The sequence below is a fragment of the Scyliorhinus torazame genome, chromosome 1, assembly GCF_047496885.1.
Source record: "Scyliorhinus torazame isolate Kashiwa2021f chromosome 1, sScyTor2.1, whole genome shotgun sequence".
Taxonomy (NCBI): domain Eukaryota; kingdom Metazoa; phylum Chordata; class Chondrichthyes; order Carcharhiniformes; family Scyliorhinidae; genus Scyliorhinus; species Scyliorhinus torazame.
The window spans coordinates 257,117,831-257,133,578 of NC_092707.1; the positions used below are offsets into that span (position 1 = coordinate 257,117,831).

Below are 15,748 nucleotides of genomic sequence, written 5' to 3' on the forward strand. Positions count from 1 at the left end.
ACTCATCACTGGTTGTCCCAGTTGGCCTTAATTCTCTTGGAAGAAATAGTTTCACTCTCATCCGTATTAAATCCTAGCAACGTGGGCAGCAAGGTGGCGCAGTGGTGAGCACTGCTGCCTCACGGCGCCAAGGTCCCAGGTTCGATCCTGGCTGATGGTCACTGTCCGTGTGGAGTCTGTACATTCTCCCTGCGTTTGTGTGTGTTTCGCCCCCACAATCCAAAAATGTGCACGGTAGGGGTGGATTGTCCACGCTAAATTGCCCCTTAATTGGAAAAAATGAATTGGATATGTTGCCAATCGGCACCGGAGTCACCAATAATGTTGCTCCTTTTAATGAGTGGAATACTAACCCATCAATCGGCACCAATAATGTTGCCAATCTGCACAGGAGACGCCAATAATGTTGCCAAATTAACTAAATATGGCAGTTATTAATGATAATATTGCTTTTCAGAGTCGCCAGGTATCAAATGATACCACCACAAGGCTTTACCGGATATTGATCAAAGACCAAACAACCAGTTAGTTCAAGTTCAAAGATAGTTTATTTACACACAAGGATTACTTCGACATGCAACATAAAACACTACAAGTTTTTTAAAAAAAAATTTTAAATTAAAGTTTTCACAAAATATCAACAACAAAATGTAAAAGGAACCCAATAGAATTAAATACAGAACAAAACAACCCAGTGCCCCCTCCCCCCATACATAAATAATGTATTAACACCTGCCGAAACACATAGCAAATATATACACCCCCTCAGTATAGACAAACAAAACTAAATAAAAATAAAATTAAATAAATAAAATAGAACCCCCCCCCCCCCCGCCCCGGGTTGCTGCTGCTGCTGATCATTGTCTACCTTTCTGCCAGGAAGTCCAAGAACGGTTGCCACCGCCTGAAGAACCCTTGAAACCAATCCCCTTGAGGCAAATTTCACCCTCTGCAATTTAATGAACCCCGCCATATCGTTGATCCAGGATTCCACGCTTGGGGGCCTTGCATCCTTCCGCTGAAGAAGAATCCTTCGCCGGGCTATCAGGGACGCAAAGGCCAGAATACCGGCCTCTTTCGCCTCCTGCACTCCCGGCTCCTCTGCAACCCCAAATATTGAGAGCCCCCAGCCCGGTTTGACCCTGGATCCTACCACCCTCGACACCGTCCTTGCTATGCCCTTCCAAAATTCCTCCAGCGCTGGGCATGCCCAGAACATATGGGTGTGATTTGCTGGGCTCCCTGAGCACCTAACACACCTGTCCTCATCCCCCAAAAAACCGGCTCATCCTTGTCCCGGTCATGTGTGCCCTGTGCAGCACCTTAAACTGTATGAGGCTGAGCCTCGCGCACTAAGAGGAAGAGTTCACCCTCCATAGGGCATCTGCCCACGTCCCACCCTCGATCTCCTCCGCCAACTCCTCCTCCCACTTTTCAGCACCTCCACCAAGGCCGCCTCCTGCATCACCTGGTATGTTGCCGAGATCCTCCCCTCTCCAACCCACGCCCCCGAGAGCACCCTGTCCTGTACCGTGAGTGGTGGCAGCAGCGGGAATTTCACCAGTTCCGCCTGGCAAACGCCCTTACCTGTAGATACCTAAAGGTGGTTCCAGAGGGGAGCCTGTACTTCTCCTCCAGCTCACCCAGGCTCGCGAACTTCCCATCCACAAACAGGTCCCCCAACCACCTTATCCCTGCCCTGTACCACCCCAAAAACCCTCCATCTATTCTCCCTGGGACAAACCGGTGGTTCCCCTGTATCGGGGTCCACACCGAGGCCCCCACTCCGAACTCCTCTTGTTCGTGGCCACACTCGCCATCGGGACCTCGTACAACAGCCTAACCCACCTGACGAACCCCTCCCCGAACCTCTTCAGCACCTCCCACAAGTACCCCCACTCTACCCTATCGAAGACCTTCTCAGTGTCCATCACGGCCGCTATCTCCGCCTCCCCCTCCCTCGCTGGCATCATAATAACGTTCAGGAGCCTCTGCACATTCGCGTTCAACTGCCTCCCCTTCACGAGGTCTTCTCGTCTGGTCTTCGTGGATGACCTGCGGCACAAAATCCTCAATTCTCATGGCTAAGACCTTCGCCAGCACCTTGCCATCTACATTTAACAATGAAATCGGCCTGTAAAACCCACACTGCAGGGGATCCTTGTCCCGCTTCAGGATCAAGGAGATCAGTGCCCGGGACATCGTCGGGGGCAATGCCCCCCCCCTGCCTCTTTGAAGGTCGTAACCAGCAACGGCCCCAGCATGTCCATATATGTTTTGTAAAATTCGACCGGGAAACTGTCCGACCCTGGTGCCTTCCCTGCCTGCATGCTCCCTATCCCTTTTGCCAGCTCCTCCAACCTAATCGGGGCCCCTAATACCGCCACCAGTCTCTCCTCCACCTTCGGGAACCTCAGTTGGTCCAGAAAGCAACCCATCCTTCCCTCCTCCAGTGGGGGCTCGGACCGATACAGTTCCTCATAAAAGTCCCTGAAGACCCCATTGATGCCAACCACACTCTTTCCCCCCCCCCCCCCCCCCCCCCCCCCATCCTTAACTTCCCCAATCTCCCTAGTTGCGCCCCGCTTCCGAAGCTGATGCGGCAGCATCCGACCTGCCTTTTCCCCATATTCATAAATCGCACCCTGGGCCTTCCTCCACCGCGCCTCTGCTTAACCGGCCCGTTCAGCCGCTGACGTTCCAGGTTATCAGCCGGATCAGGGGGCTACCCGCACCCCTCCCCCGCCGACTAGCCATAACCCCTCCTCGGCCAGCCACGTGCCCGCGCCCCACGCCCAGCTCGTTCCCCATGGCGGCAGACCCCCGTCCCAACCTCCTCTACTTGCTCCAGCTCTCCCTTGACCATACCAGCAGCAACCCGGGTCTTTCCACCTGTACGGCCCCGTCTCCTCTGTCGCAGCTCCTTTTACTGGCCCAGTTCCCTCACCCCCGACTCTGGCCTCCCCCTCCCCCGCAGGGCCCCATCCCCCCTACCGGCCATCCACCCCCTACTCCGTTTACTTGCCCCCCTCCAAGAGCCCACCCGACAGACCCAACCAAAACAGTGCCCAACCCACCCTAACCACCCACACCGAACCAAAACAAAACAAGAACAAAGAACCCCCCCTCAAAATGTAACACAACAACAACAATCCCCGACCATCCCCACGCTCGACCCCCCCCCATCCCTACCCTCAGTTTGTGTCCAGCTTCTCGGCCTGAACAAAGGCCCATGCCTCCTCCGGGGACTCAAACTAATGATGGCGGTCCTTGTAGGTGACCCACAGACAGCATGCCAAACTTCACCCTCTTCCTGTGCAGCACCGCCTTCACCCGGTTGTTCCCGGCCCTCTTCTTCGCCACCTCCGCGCTCCGGTCCTGATATACTCGAACCTCCGCATTCTCCCACCTGCTGCTCCTCTCTTTCTTGGCCCACCTGAGTACGCACTCCTGATCAGCGAACCGATGAAACCGCACCAACACCGCCCACGGCAGCTCGTTAGCCTTGGGCCTCCTCGCCAGCACTCTATGGGCCCCTTCCAGCTCCAGGGGCCCCTGGAAGGACCCTGCTCCCATCAGTGAGTTTAACATGGTGACCACATAGGCCCCCATGTCCGACCCCTCCAGCCCCTCCGGGGGGCCCAGGATCCACAGATTCTTCCGCCTCGACCGATTCTCCATCTCCTCCAACCGTTCCTGCCATTTCTTGTGGAGCGCCTCATGCGCCTCCACCTTTACCGCTAGGCCCAAGATCTCGTCCTCGTTATCTGAGATCTTTTGTCGGACCTCGCGGATCGCCACCCCCTGGGCCGTCTGGGTCTCCGGCAGCTTATCAATAGAAGCCTTCATCGGCTCCAGCAGGTCCGCTTTGATCTCCCTGAAGCAGCGCTGGATAACCTCCTGCTGCTCCTGCGCCCACTGCATCCACGCTGCCTGGTCCCCGCCCGCCGCCATCTTGCTCTTCTTCCCTCGCACTTTCTTTGGCTTCACCACCACTTTTTCTGTCGCCCCGCTCCTGGTCCAAGCCATACACTGTCGGGGGAATGTTGCAGTCTTCTTCCCACACCGGGAAATGTCGAAACAATGCTGTTGGGGGCCCTGAAAAGAGCCCAAAAGTCCGTTCCAAGCAGGAGCTGCTGAACGTGCGAAGTCCAAACACTACAAGTTAAACTACACCTAACAACTACAATAACCTGTACTTAACTTCAGGGCAGCCGGCTCTTTGCAAATGAACAAGGCCTTTGTGTGGATCTTGCATGGCTGGGTCGAAGAAGTGGCTTCGTTTCTGCTGGGCTCATCCATCTGGTAGCGATGGTTGGGCTTGAACTTGACTTCTGGGGTTATAATGCTACACTTGATTTTAGGCATAGGCCGGGGCCAAGAGAGACCAAACACATGGCTGTGTTTCTTTTTATCCCTCTGGGATTTTGCGCTCTTTGGTGCGGTCCTTAGCTTTGGACCCAATAATGCGACAGGCTTCGATCACTGCCTTCGATTTTGGCCAATAAAGGGGTGGGTACCTTGATGGCTGGGCGTGTCCAGAGCAGTCATTGACCTTGGCTGTTTGGGCTTTCTTAGCAAAGGGAGTGGCGCCGGTTAGTTTGCATCTGTATCGGTAACCTGAGTACAGTCCTTTTGTTCTGGAGAAATGGGCCATTAGAATGCAAACGAGTGGGGGTTTCCATTGAGTCTAGCCATCTGGGTTGCAAATACACACACAAGCTCCGAGTGTGTCTGAGTCCTGGGTTGGCCATAATTCCCATGGTCCTTTGCAGGTGGCCATCTGAGATGGCTACAGGTACTCTAAATTTAAGGGGAAAAAAATCCTAGTTACATGTGTTAACCCAGCCAGTGGGAGTGATTAGTGGTTCTCTGACTGTTTATTGGTCATTGCCGGGTAATACCTGCATAAGAGGGTGGGGGACTGGAGACTTTGCTGCCCATTCGCAGTCAGGCGATATGAGATCTTGCTTCAATTCCTCTGCAAATGCATCTTGCTTCTGCATAAGGTTATGGCATCTGTGTCGAGCGGTTCCATTTCACACCAAGGTGAAAGTTGTAATCCTCACTGGGGAGTGAACCCCTTTCTCACTGCAGTTTGAGGAGTGAAGGAACCTTGGTTCAGCTTTGCTGCAGAGTTACCCAATTAGGTATGTGTATAACCACAGTATGCTTGCCGCTACACTTGTGTCAACACAGTCCAAGATATAGGTGAAAAGAATAGGTTGAAAATTGTCCAAAGGAAAATAATGCGTCTCCTGGAAGGTGTATTGGGCATTGTTGCAATGCTTGTTTTTATCGATGGAGATGATTACAATTACTGTAAAAGCTAACTGAATATTTTTGTTGAACTCTCCCTCTAGGCAAATAATCCAGAATTGTAAAACCGAATTGGCAGATTTGAAGAAATATGAACCAAGCTTTCATCCAGGCCTGGCCATTGTTCAGGTCAGTTTTCAAGTTACATGAAAAGCAAATTTACTTTTCGTCAACAATCGAGTGGATTAGGTATGTGTATAACCACAGTATGCTTGCGCTACACTTGTGTCAACACAGTCCAAGATATAGGTGAAAAGAATAGGTTGAAAATTGTCCAAAGGAAAATAATGCTTCTCATGGAAGGTCACCCTTGGTGACGGATTACTTCAGTCATTGAAACCCATTTTCTTGCTATTATTGAACAACTGAGGCTGCTAATTTATTTATTCATTATCAGCGCATGGGTGTCACTGACTAGACTAACCATTTATTGCCCATCCCTGAGTGGCCTTCTAGGCAACTTTTTAAAAGGCATGGGACTGAAGCAATATATAGGCCAGACTGGATGAGAGCAGCCGGTTTCCTTCCTTTAAAGATGTTTGGTAAAATAAGTTAAGAGCCCATGAGCCCATGGTGTTGTGGGTAAGATCCTGGCATGGATAGAGGATTGGCTGACTGCCTTCAGAGTGGGGATGGCAACTGACTAGTGGTGTACCACGGGGGTCGGTGCTGGGACCACAACTTTTCACAATATACATTAAGTTTGCAGATGATACAAAGATCTGTAGAGGGACAGGTAGTATTGAGGAAGCAGGCGGGCTTCAGAAGGACTTGGACAGGCTAGGAGAGTGGACAAAGAAGTGGCAGATGGAATACAATGTGGAAAAGTGTAAGGTTATGCACTTTGGAAGGAGGAATAGAGGCATAGACTATTTTCTATATGGGAAGCTGCTTAGTAAATCAGAAGCACAAAGGGACTTGGGAGTCCTTGTTCACAATTCTCTTAAGGTTAATGTGCAGGTTCAGGCGGCAGTTAGGAAGACAAATGCAATGTTAGCATTCTTTAAAAAAAATTTAGTGTACCCAATTAATTTTTTTTCCAATTAAGGGGCAATTTAGTGTGACCAATCTACCTAACCTGCACATCTTTGTGTTGTGGTGGCGAAACCCACGCAAACACTGGGAGAATGTGCAAACTCCACACGGACAGTGTCTCAGAGCTAGGATTTAACCTGGGAGCTCGGTGCCGTGAGGCAGCAGTGCTAACCACTGCACCACTGTGCTGTCCAATGTTAGCATTCATGTCGAGAGGGCTAGAATACAAGACGAGGGACATACTTCTGAGGCTATATAAGGCTCTGGTCAGACCCAATTTGGAGTATTGTGAGCAGTTTTGGGCCTGTATCTAAGGAAGGATGTGCTGGTTTTGGAAAGGGTCCAGAGGAGGTTCACAGGAATGATCCCTGGAATGAAGAGCTTGTCGTATGAGCAACAGTTGAGGACTCTGGGTCTGTACTCGTTGGAGTTTAGAAGGAGGGAGATCTTATTGAAACTTACAGGATACTGCGTGGCCTGGATAGAGTGGACGTGGAGAGAATGTTTCCACTTGTAGGAAAAGCTAGAAGCAGAGGACACAATCTCAGACTAAAGGGACGATCCTCTAAAACGGAGATGAGGAATTTCTTCAGCCAGAGGGTGGTAAATCTGTGGCGCTCTTTGCCGCAGAAGGCTGTGGAGGTCAAATCACTGAATGTGTTTAAGACAGAGATAGATAGGTTCTTGATTAATCAGGGGCTGTGGGGAGAAGGCAGCAGAATGGATATGAGAAAAATATCAGCCGTGATTGAATGGCAGAGCAGACTCGATGGGCCGAGTGGCCTAATTCTGCTCCTATGTCTTATGGTCTAAACCTGTTGGATTTTTAATGACAAAACAGCAGCTTCATGGCCATTTCACTGATTCCTGTTTTTTAATTGGCCAAGCTTTCATGTAAAGATAGTTAGTCCAGTATCATAACCACTACATTCAGGTGCTAATGATAACCTGACGATATAAAAAGACGATATGATGGCTAACTGATAGAAGTCAGAGAGTGGTGGTAGATGGCAAATATTCAGCCTGGATCCCAGTTACCAGTGGCGTACTGCAGGGATCAGTTCTGGGTCTTCTGCTGTTTGTGATTTTCATTAATGACTTGGATGAGGGAGTTGAAGGGTGGGTCAGTAAATTTGCAGATGATACGAAGATTGGTGGAGTTGTGGATAGTGAGGAGGGCTGTGGTCGGCTGCAAAGAGACATAGATAGGATGCAGAGCTGGGCTGAGGAGTGGCAGGTGGAGTTTAACCCTGAAAAGTGTGAGGTTGTCCATTTTGGAAGGACAAATATGTATGCGGAATGCAGGGTTAACGGTAGAGTTCTTGCCAATGTGGAGGAGCAGAGAGATCTTGGGGTCTATGTTCATACATCTTTGAAAGTTGCCACTCAAGTGGATAGAGCTGTAAAGAAGGCCTATGGTGTGCTAGCGTTCCTTAACATCGGGATTGAATTTAAGAGCCGTGAGGTGATGATGCAGCTGTACAAAACTTTGGTAAGGCCACATTTGGAGTACTGTGTACAGTTCTGGTCGCCTCATTTTAGGAAGGATGTGGAAGCTTTGGAAAAGGTGCAAAGGAGATTTACCAGGATGTTGCCTGGAATGGAGAGTAGGTCTTACGAGGAAAGGTTGAGGGTGCTAGGCCTTTTCTCATTGGAACGGAGAAGGATGAGGGGTGACTTGATAGAGGTTTATAAGATGATCAGGGGAATAGATAGAGTAGACAGTCAAGAGACTTTTTCCCCGGGTGGAACAAACCATTGCAAGGGGACATAAATTTAAGGTGAATGGTGGAAGATATAGGAGGGATATCAGAGGTAGGTTCTTTACCCAGAGAGTAGTGGGGGCATGGAATGCATTGCCTGTGGAAGTAGTTTTTATTTTTATTTTAAAAATTGCCCCCATGACAGTGCAGGGAACTCTGCCTAGTCTTTATGTTCCAATCTCTGGAGTGGGACCCAAACCCAAGATTTTTTGACTCCGAGGTGGAAGTTCTACCCAGTAAGCCATCATTGACACAAAAGATTCCAATGACTTAAAGGGTAGAATTTTATGGCATGGTTGCTGAGGGAGTGGAAAATTCAGTGAGCTGTTTAAAACACCATTGACTTTGGCGGGACTGGAAGACCCCACCGATGGGAGGAACTGTCAGATTCTGCCTAAAATGTTAAATATTGTCCAGTCCCTGTGACTGAATGCCAGCCTCACCAATGTGTCTTTTTTTTAAACTTTAAAAAAGCAATTTATTTTTTATTTTTCCCATTATGGGGCAATTTAGCATGGCCAATCCACCTGCCCTGCACATCTTTAGGTTGTGGGGGTGAACCCCACTCAGGCACGGGGGGAATGTGCAAACTCCACACGGACAGTGACCCGGGGCCTGGATCGAACCTGGGCCCTCGGCTAACCAATGCGTCACTGTGCTGCCCTTAATGTGTCTTTGTTTACAGTAGAGACTGTGTAATGTTTCTTGGTAACTAAAATTCATTTTTTACTTGCACAAAATACAACTTTTTTCAAATTAAATATTGGTGAGTATGTGGTTGTCTGTAGTTGGGTTGATCACCATCCCAGTGCTCCATCATCCTGCTCTATAACCTTCAGTAAAATTGTGGGTGGTTTGTGCATCTTTTCTGAGAAGTGAGCACATTTGTTGCAACTTCCAATTTTCTTCTGTATTTTTTTAAAAAAAGGATAATTATTTTCTCTTTAGATCACCGATGATGGTATGTTGGAGGTCAAAAAGATGGCAGAAGAGGTGAGTCTTCGATCATGTTCAAAATGTAAAAGTTGGTATTTGAACATTTGTTGATCATTTACATGCACATTTTTCACTTAATTTCACCTGATTTGTCTTCATCTCCGTGAATTAATGGTTGTCTAATCAATACGTTTGATCACAGAATTTTGTGGCACAGAAGGAGACCATCCGGCCATTGTCATTGCCAGCTCTTTGAAGGAGCTGTCCAATATTCCTCTTCTCTGCTCTTGCCCAAGCCCTGCACGTTCCCAATTTTCAAATATATATACACTTCTCTTTTGAAATTTACTATCGAATCTACTTGCACTAGCCTTTTAGGCAGTGCATTCCTGATTATAAATTGCTGAGAAAATGTTTCTCGTTGTTTTGCTCTTCTGTGAATTGAAATCTGAATTAAACAACTTCAATCTCTTGTAGCCAAAAACTTTTCTCTTTTACTAACTTAATTTGCGTTCATGGTTCTCTAGCTGTGGAAAATGTTGGAACGTTTCCACTTTTCCTTTTTGAAAACAAATTGAATTTGATTCTCCACCCTAGCCTCCCTTATTGAAATCACTGTTCACGAACTTTGTTTGTACCTCCGCTGCTGAATTTTTCATTGGCCTATTGTAAGCATGTTTCTGGGCAGGGGATGTCAATATCTACCTCCTGGATTCTCCTGGGCCAGTCAAACAATTTGGACATTGGACAGTGGAGTATTTTATTTATCTGCATACGAGCAGCAGCAGTTGGGGCTTTTACTGGATACCCTACACTGGGCATGGGACTGTACTACTACAGTAGCTATTTACATTTCCATTCACTCCTTACCCTACTGACATCTACGCCTTGGTTCAAGCCAGTGCAGATAACTGTTGTGACACTAATAAAGATTATTAATATTATTATCTAAATGGTGAAATCTTACTGGAGGACTCATTGTCTGACCTTGTGCAATGTCCTGCATGGATTCAAGTGCCTTTTGTAGATTATTCTGCTCTGACAGCAATGCCCACGTAATGTGTGAGCCTTGTGACGACAATCCCTGGGAACTGCAACTGCTGCCCCCAGGCTGGTATGTGCTGTTGTTACGACCCCCTGGGCTAGTGTGTGGTGAATTTGAGCCACACTTAAAAAAAATTTTTTTTAGTGTACCCAATTCATTTTTTTTCCAAATAAGGGGCAATTTCATAGAATTTACAGTGCAGAAGGAGGCCATTTGGCCCATCGAGTCTGCACCGGCTCTTTGAAAGAGCATCCTACCCAAGCCCACACCTCCAACCTATCCCCATAACCCAGTAACCCGACCCAACACTAAGGGCAATTTTGGACACTAAGGGCAATTTAGCATGACCAATCCACCTAACCTGCACATCTTTGGACTGTGGGAGGAAACTAGAGTACCCAGAACAAACCCACGCACACACGGGGAGAATGTGCAGACTCTGCACAGACAGTGACCTAAGCCGGGAATCGAACCTGGGACCCTGGAGCTGTGAAGCAATTGTGCTAACCACCATGCTACCGTGCTGCCCAATCTAGCGTGTTTAGCTATTTAGCGTGGCCAATCCATCTAGATTGCTCATCTTTGGGTTGTGGGGGTGAAACCCTCGCAAACACGGGGAGAATGTGCAAACTCCTCACGGACAGTGACCCAGAGCCGGGATCGAACTTGGGACCTTGGCGCCGTGAGGCAGGAGGGCTAAATTCCAGCCCCACTTGACCTGAAGTCGCAACACAATTCAAATTAACAAATCATTCTTCAGAAAATACCCCAAAACATTCACAAGAATAATCTCTGGAATGAAGAACTTGTCTTATGAGGAGCGGTTGAGGACTCTGGGTCTGTACTAGTTGGGAGTTTAGAAGGCTGAGGGGGGATCTTATTGAAACTTGCAGGATACTGAGAGGCCTAGATAGAGTGGACATGGAGAGAATGTTTCCACTCGTAGGAAAAACTAGAAATCGAGGGCACAGCCTCAGACTGAAAGGATGATCCTTTAAAACTGAGAGGAGGAATTTCTTCAGCCAGAGGGTGGTGAACCTGTGGAAGTCTGCCGCAGAAAGCTGTGGAGGCCAAATCACGGCGTGTTATTGAGACAGAGATAGTCTTCTGGTCTTATTACCATTGGCTGCTTAATAGCTACAGTCACCAGGTCTGTAAGTTTAAACAATTTTTATTAATAACTATATCTATAATAAATATTCAGCAAATACAGCTGGTGAACTATGAGCTAAGTACTAACCCCCCTTGACTCGCCCCACCCTTTATATTATATAATATATATGTGCACACAGGAAAAGAGGGGTGTAAAAATATACTGAAATCAAAAACTATAAGAGCTTTAATGCTGTTGAGAATTTTAACTGTCTCATCCAGCACAATATTTAGAGGTGTAGGCATCTTAAAAGTGAATGCTCGTGCAGCATGGTGCTACATCTTTGATCCACACTACAACACCTGTCTTCCTGACCATTGCGCTGGTACCATTAATGCACACATCTCCCGACTAATTCCTTGTCTTTCTAGGAAGGTATTGATGCAGTTGAATATTGCTTTGCCAGTGGTGTTTCTCTGCAGAGGGTCATATGGCAGCAAGTCTTCTTCAATAATGTCACCGAAGACATAGTGTGCAAATTGCAAGCCCTGACATGTCAGTGGACTAGTAGCAATAAATATGCAACGCAACATTTAAGATGAGAGACTAGCTGACCCTGTGTCATCAGCAAGATCATGAATTTGATGGGCAACAGTTTTGTTGGAGAACTGTAGCACCTCAATCTTTCTGCCCGCTTCCTCACCTAGCATGCACGTTACAATGTCTTTGGCGCAAGACTTCATCAAGTTTTCGCCAATTGTGTGGGCTTCTCCTTCATGTGCAGTGCTGTATCTTACTCTGTAGGTCACCTCAGTTCCGTTCTCGTTATCAGTCTTGGCAGACCCTACCATCATGGATTTACTGCTCATTGGTGAATTAAGTTTTCTCCTGAAGAAACTTGTGCCTTTATTCTTGTATTTAGGATGATTTGTCTTCACAGTTTAGCTGGTACCATCGAACTGTTGGATAATATTTTGTAGCACACAACACACTGTGCTCCAGTGCACATGATCCCAGTGACAGCTCCAGTTGAAGCTCCGCTTCTTATTTCCTGCCATTGCTTCAGTTGATGTGGGCAGTAACTGGTACACCCCTAATTGTTTGTTTGCCAGTGATTTCCTGAAGTGCTCCTACTTCATCAGTTGCTTTCTACTTCTTTGAGCCGCCCTCCTTTCGCCACCGATCCATTGCTGTGTAGCAAAGTTAGATTAGCACTAGATAAGATTCTATTAAAAACAGTTGGCAATCGGAGCCTGTGACCTCTGGAATTAAGAAAAGGTTCAGTCACAAATACAATTGCCACCTGCATGGGCTCCTCACATTAACCACCCTGGCTAAACCCCAACAGTAACTTCCCTACTCGGAAATAGTACTCACTTATGTCGCTCCTATGCTGTCGGCGCTGCAACGTCTCTGTTCTTTTCACTCCTGACCGCCACTGACTGTGGGCCACACTGCCCCAGCCCTGCCTCTGGGAGGCTCACTCCAACCGCTGCTTCTCCTCCGTTTCACAGAACTGAAATGGGCCAATCAGATAGTCGGCAATGGCAAGGAGAGATGGCATAGTGTCTACTTGCCTCCGCCTCTGGTCTACTTCATTTCTGTGATTATTTTTAAACTTAGTTTTTTGCTCCTGAGCTGGAACTGGTATTTGTTGGTCACGTGATGGTCGCCAGCTCTGTGGACCCATTGGAAGCCCTTCATGGACCCCAGTTTCGGAACCCCTGTCTCAAAGCATTAAAAACAAAATATATTTTTATTCTCCTTCACACTTTCTCCCAAATTTACACCCACCAACAATAAATAATAATCAGGAACGAATGCAATGTCAATCCCCATATCAATAACAACAATCCCATCCTCCCACCAAACCCCCAAACGCCAGCCCGCATGTTAACATAAACCAGGGCATGGTGCGGAGTGGGGTTGGCATCAATGGGGTCTTCAGGGACTTCTACGAGGAATTGTACCGATCCGAGCCCCCACGGGAGGAGGGAGGGATGGGCCGTTTCCTGGACCAATTGAGGTTTCCAAAGGTGGAAGAGGGACTGGTGGCGGGACTGGGGGCCCCGATTGGGCTGGAGGAGCTGATCAAAGGGATAGGAAGCATGCAGGCGGGGAAGGCACCGGGGCCGGATGGTTTCCCGGTCGAGTTCTATAAAAAATATATGGACCTGTTGGGCCCGCTGTTGGTTAGGACCTTCAATGAGGCGAGGGAGGGGGGGGGGGCTTTACCCCCGATGATGTCCCGGGCACTGATCTCCTTGATCCTGAAGCGGGACAAGGATCCCTGCAATGTGGGTCTTACAGACCGATTTCCTTGCTAAGTGTAGATGCCAAGGTGCTGGCGAAGGTCTTAGCCACGAGGATTGAGGTTTGTGTGCCGCAGATCATCCATGAAGACCAGACTGGGTTTGTGAAGGGGAGACAGTTGAACGCGAATGTGCGGAGGCTTTTGAACGTTATCATGATGCCGGCGAGGGAGGGGGAGGCGGATATAGTGGTGGCGATGGACGCTGAGAAAGCCTTCGATAGGGTAGAGTGGGGGTACCTGTGGGAGGTGCTGAAGAGGTTCGGGTTTGGGGAGGGGTTTGTCAGGTGGGTTAGGCTGTTGTATGAGGTCCCGATGGCGAGTGTGGCCACAAATAGGAGGAGGTCCGAGTACTTTCGGTTGCACCGAGGGACGAGACAGGGGTGTCCCCTGTCCCCCCTGCTCTTCGCACTGGCGATTGAACCCCTGGCTATGGCACAGAGAGTCGAGGAACTGGAGGGAGTTGGTGCGGGGTGGAGGGGAGCATAGGGTGTCGCTTTATGCGGACGACCTGCTGCTGTATGTGGCGGACCCGGTGGGAGGAATGCCAGAGGTAATGAGGATGCTTAGGGAATTCGGGGACTTTTCGGGGTACAAGCTCAATATGGGGAAGAACGAGCTGTTCGTAGTTCAGCTAGGGGACCAGGAGAGGGGGATTGGCGAGCTCCCACTAAAAAGGGCGGAGAGGAGTTTCAGATATTTGGGGGTCCAGGTGGCCAGGAGCTGGGGGGCCCTGCATAGGCTTAACTTTACAAGGCTGGTGGAGCAAATGGAGGAGGAGTTCAAGAGGTGGGACACGTTGCCGCTGTCCCTGGCGGGTAGGGTGCAGTCAATCAAAATGATGGTGCTCCCAAGGTTTTTGTTCCTGTTCCAGTGCCTCCCCGTGTTTATCCCGAAGGCTTTTTTCAGGTGGGTTAACAGGAGTATAATCAGGTTTGTGTGGGCGCGAGGGACTCCGAGGGTGAGAAGGGTGTTCCTGGAGCGGAGTAGAGATGGGGGGGGCTGGCGCTGCCCAACCTTTGTGGGTACTACTGGGCCGCCAATGCGACAATGGTGCACAAGTGGGTGATGGAGGGGGAGGGGGCTGCATGGAAGAGGCTGGAGACCGCGTGCTGTGTGGGTACGAGTCTGGGGGCGCTGGGAACAGCGCCGCTGCCGCTCCCTCCAAGGAGGTATACCACGAGCCCGGTGGTGGTGGCGGCCCTCAAAATTTGGGGGCAGTGGAGGCGGCATAGGGGGGAAGTTAGGGCCTCGGCGTGGACCCCATTACGGGGGAAACACCGGTTCGCCACAGGAAGAACAGGTGGAGGGTTTTCGGGGTGGCACAGGGCAGGGATACGAAAGCTGGGGGACCTGTTTGTGGACGGGAAGTTTGCGAGCCTGGGTGAGCTGGAGGAGAAGTATGGGCTCCCCCCCGGGGAACACCTTCAGGTACTTACAGGTAAGAGCGTTTGCCAGGCGGCAGGTGGTGGAATTCCCACGGCTACTGCCACACACAGTACAGGACAGGGTGCTGTCGGGGGGGTGGGTGGGAGTGGGGAAAATCTCGGAAACTTACCAGGTGATGCAGGGGGAGGAGGAGGCCTCGGTGGTGGAGTTGAAAGGTAAGTGGGAGGAGGAGTTGGGAGAGGAGATCGAAGAGGGGACGTGGGCAGATGCCCTAGGGAGGGTGAACTCTTCCTCTTCATGCGCGAGGCTCAGCCTCACAGTTTAAGGTGCTGCACAGGGCACACATGACCGGGACAAGGATGAGCAGGTTCTTTGGGAGTGAGGACAGGTGTGTTAAGTGCTCAGGGAGCCCAGCAAATCACACCCATATGTTCTGGGCATGCCTAGCGCTGGAGGAATTTTGGAAGGGGTAGCGAGGACGGTGTCGAGGGTGGTAGGATCCAGGGTCAAAGCGGGCTGGGGGCTCGCAATATTTGGGGTGGCAGAGGAGGCGAAAGGGGCCGGAATTCTGGCCTTTGCGTCCCTGGCAGCCCGGTGAAGGATTCTCCTTCAGTGGAAAGATACGAGGCCCCCAAGCGTGGAATCCTGGATCAGCGATATGGCAGGGTTCATTAAATTGGAGAGGGTGAAATTCGCCTTGAGAGGGTCGGTACAAGGGTTCTTTAGGCGGTGGCAACCGTTCGTAGACTTTCTGGCAGAACGATAGACATTGGTCAATGGCAGCAGCAGGTGGGGGGGGGGGGGGGGGTTACTTTATTTTTGTTTATGTTATTTACACTGCAAGGGTCTGAGGGGGT

General features: G+C 49.6%; 1 protein-coding gene across 1 annotated transcript in view; it reads left to right on the forward strand.

Annotated features, from left to right (window-relative positions):
• The window catches only part of mthfd1l (methylenetetrahydrofolate dehydrogenase (NADP+ dependent) 1 like), a 316,218-nt gene that overhangs the window by 11,594 nt on the left and 288,876 nt on the right, over positions 1-15,748 (forward strand). The window contains exons 2-3 of the mRNA XM_072504179.1: positions 5,364-5,448; positions 9,066-9,110. Of these exons, the coding sequence (XP_072360280.1) occupies positions 5,364-5,448; positions 9,066-9,110 (130 nt within the window). The remainder of the gene's footprint in view (positions 1-5,363; positions 5,449-9,065; positions 9,111-15,748) is intronic.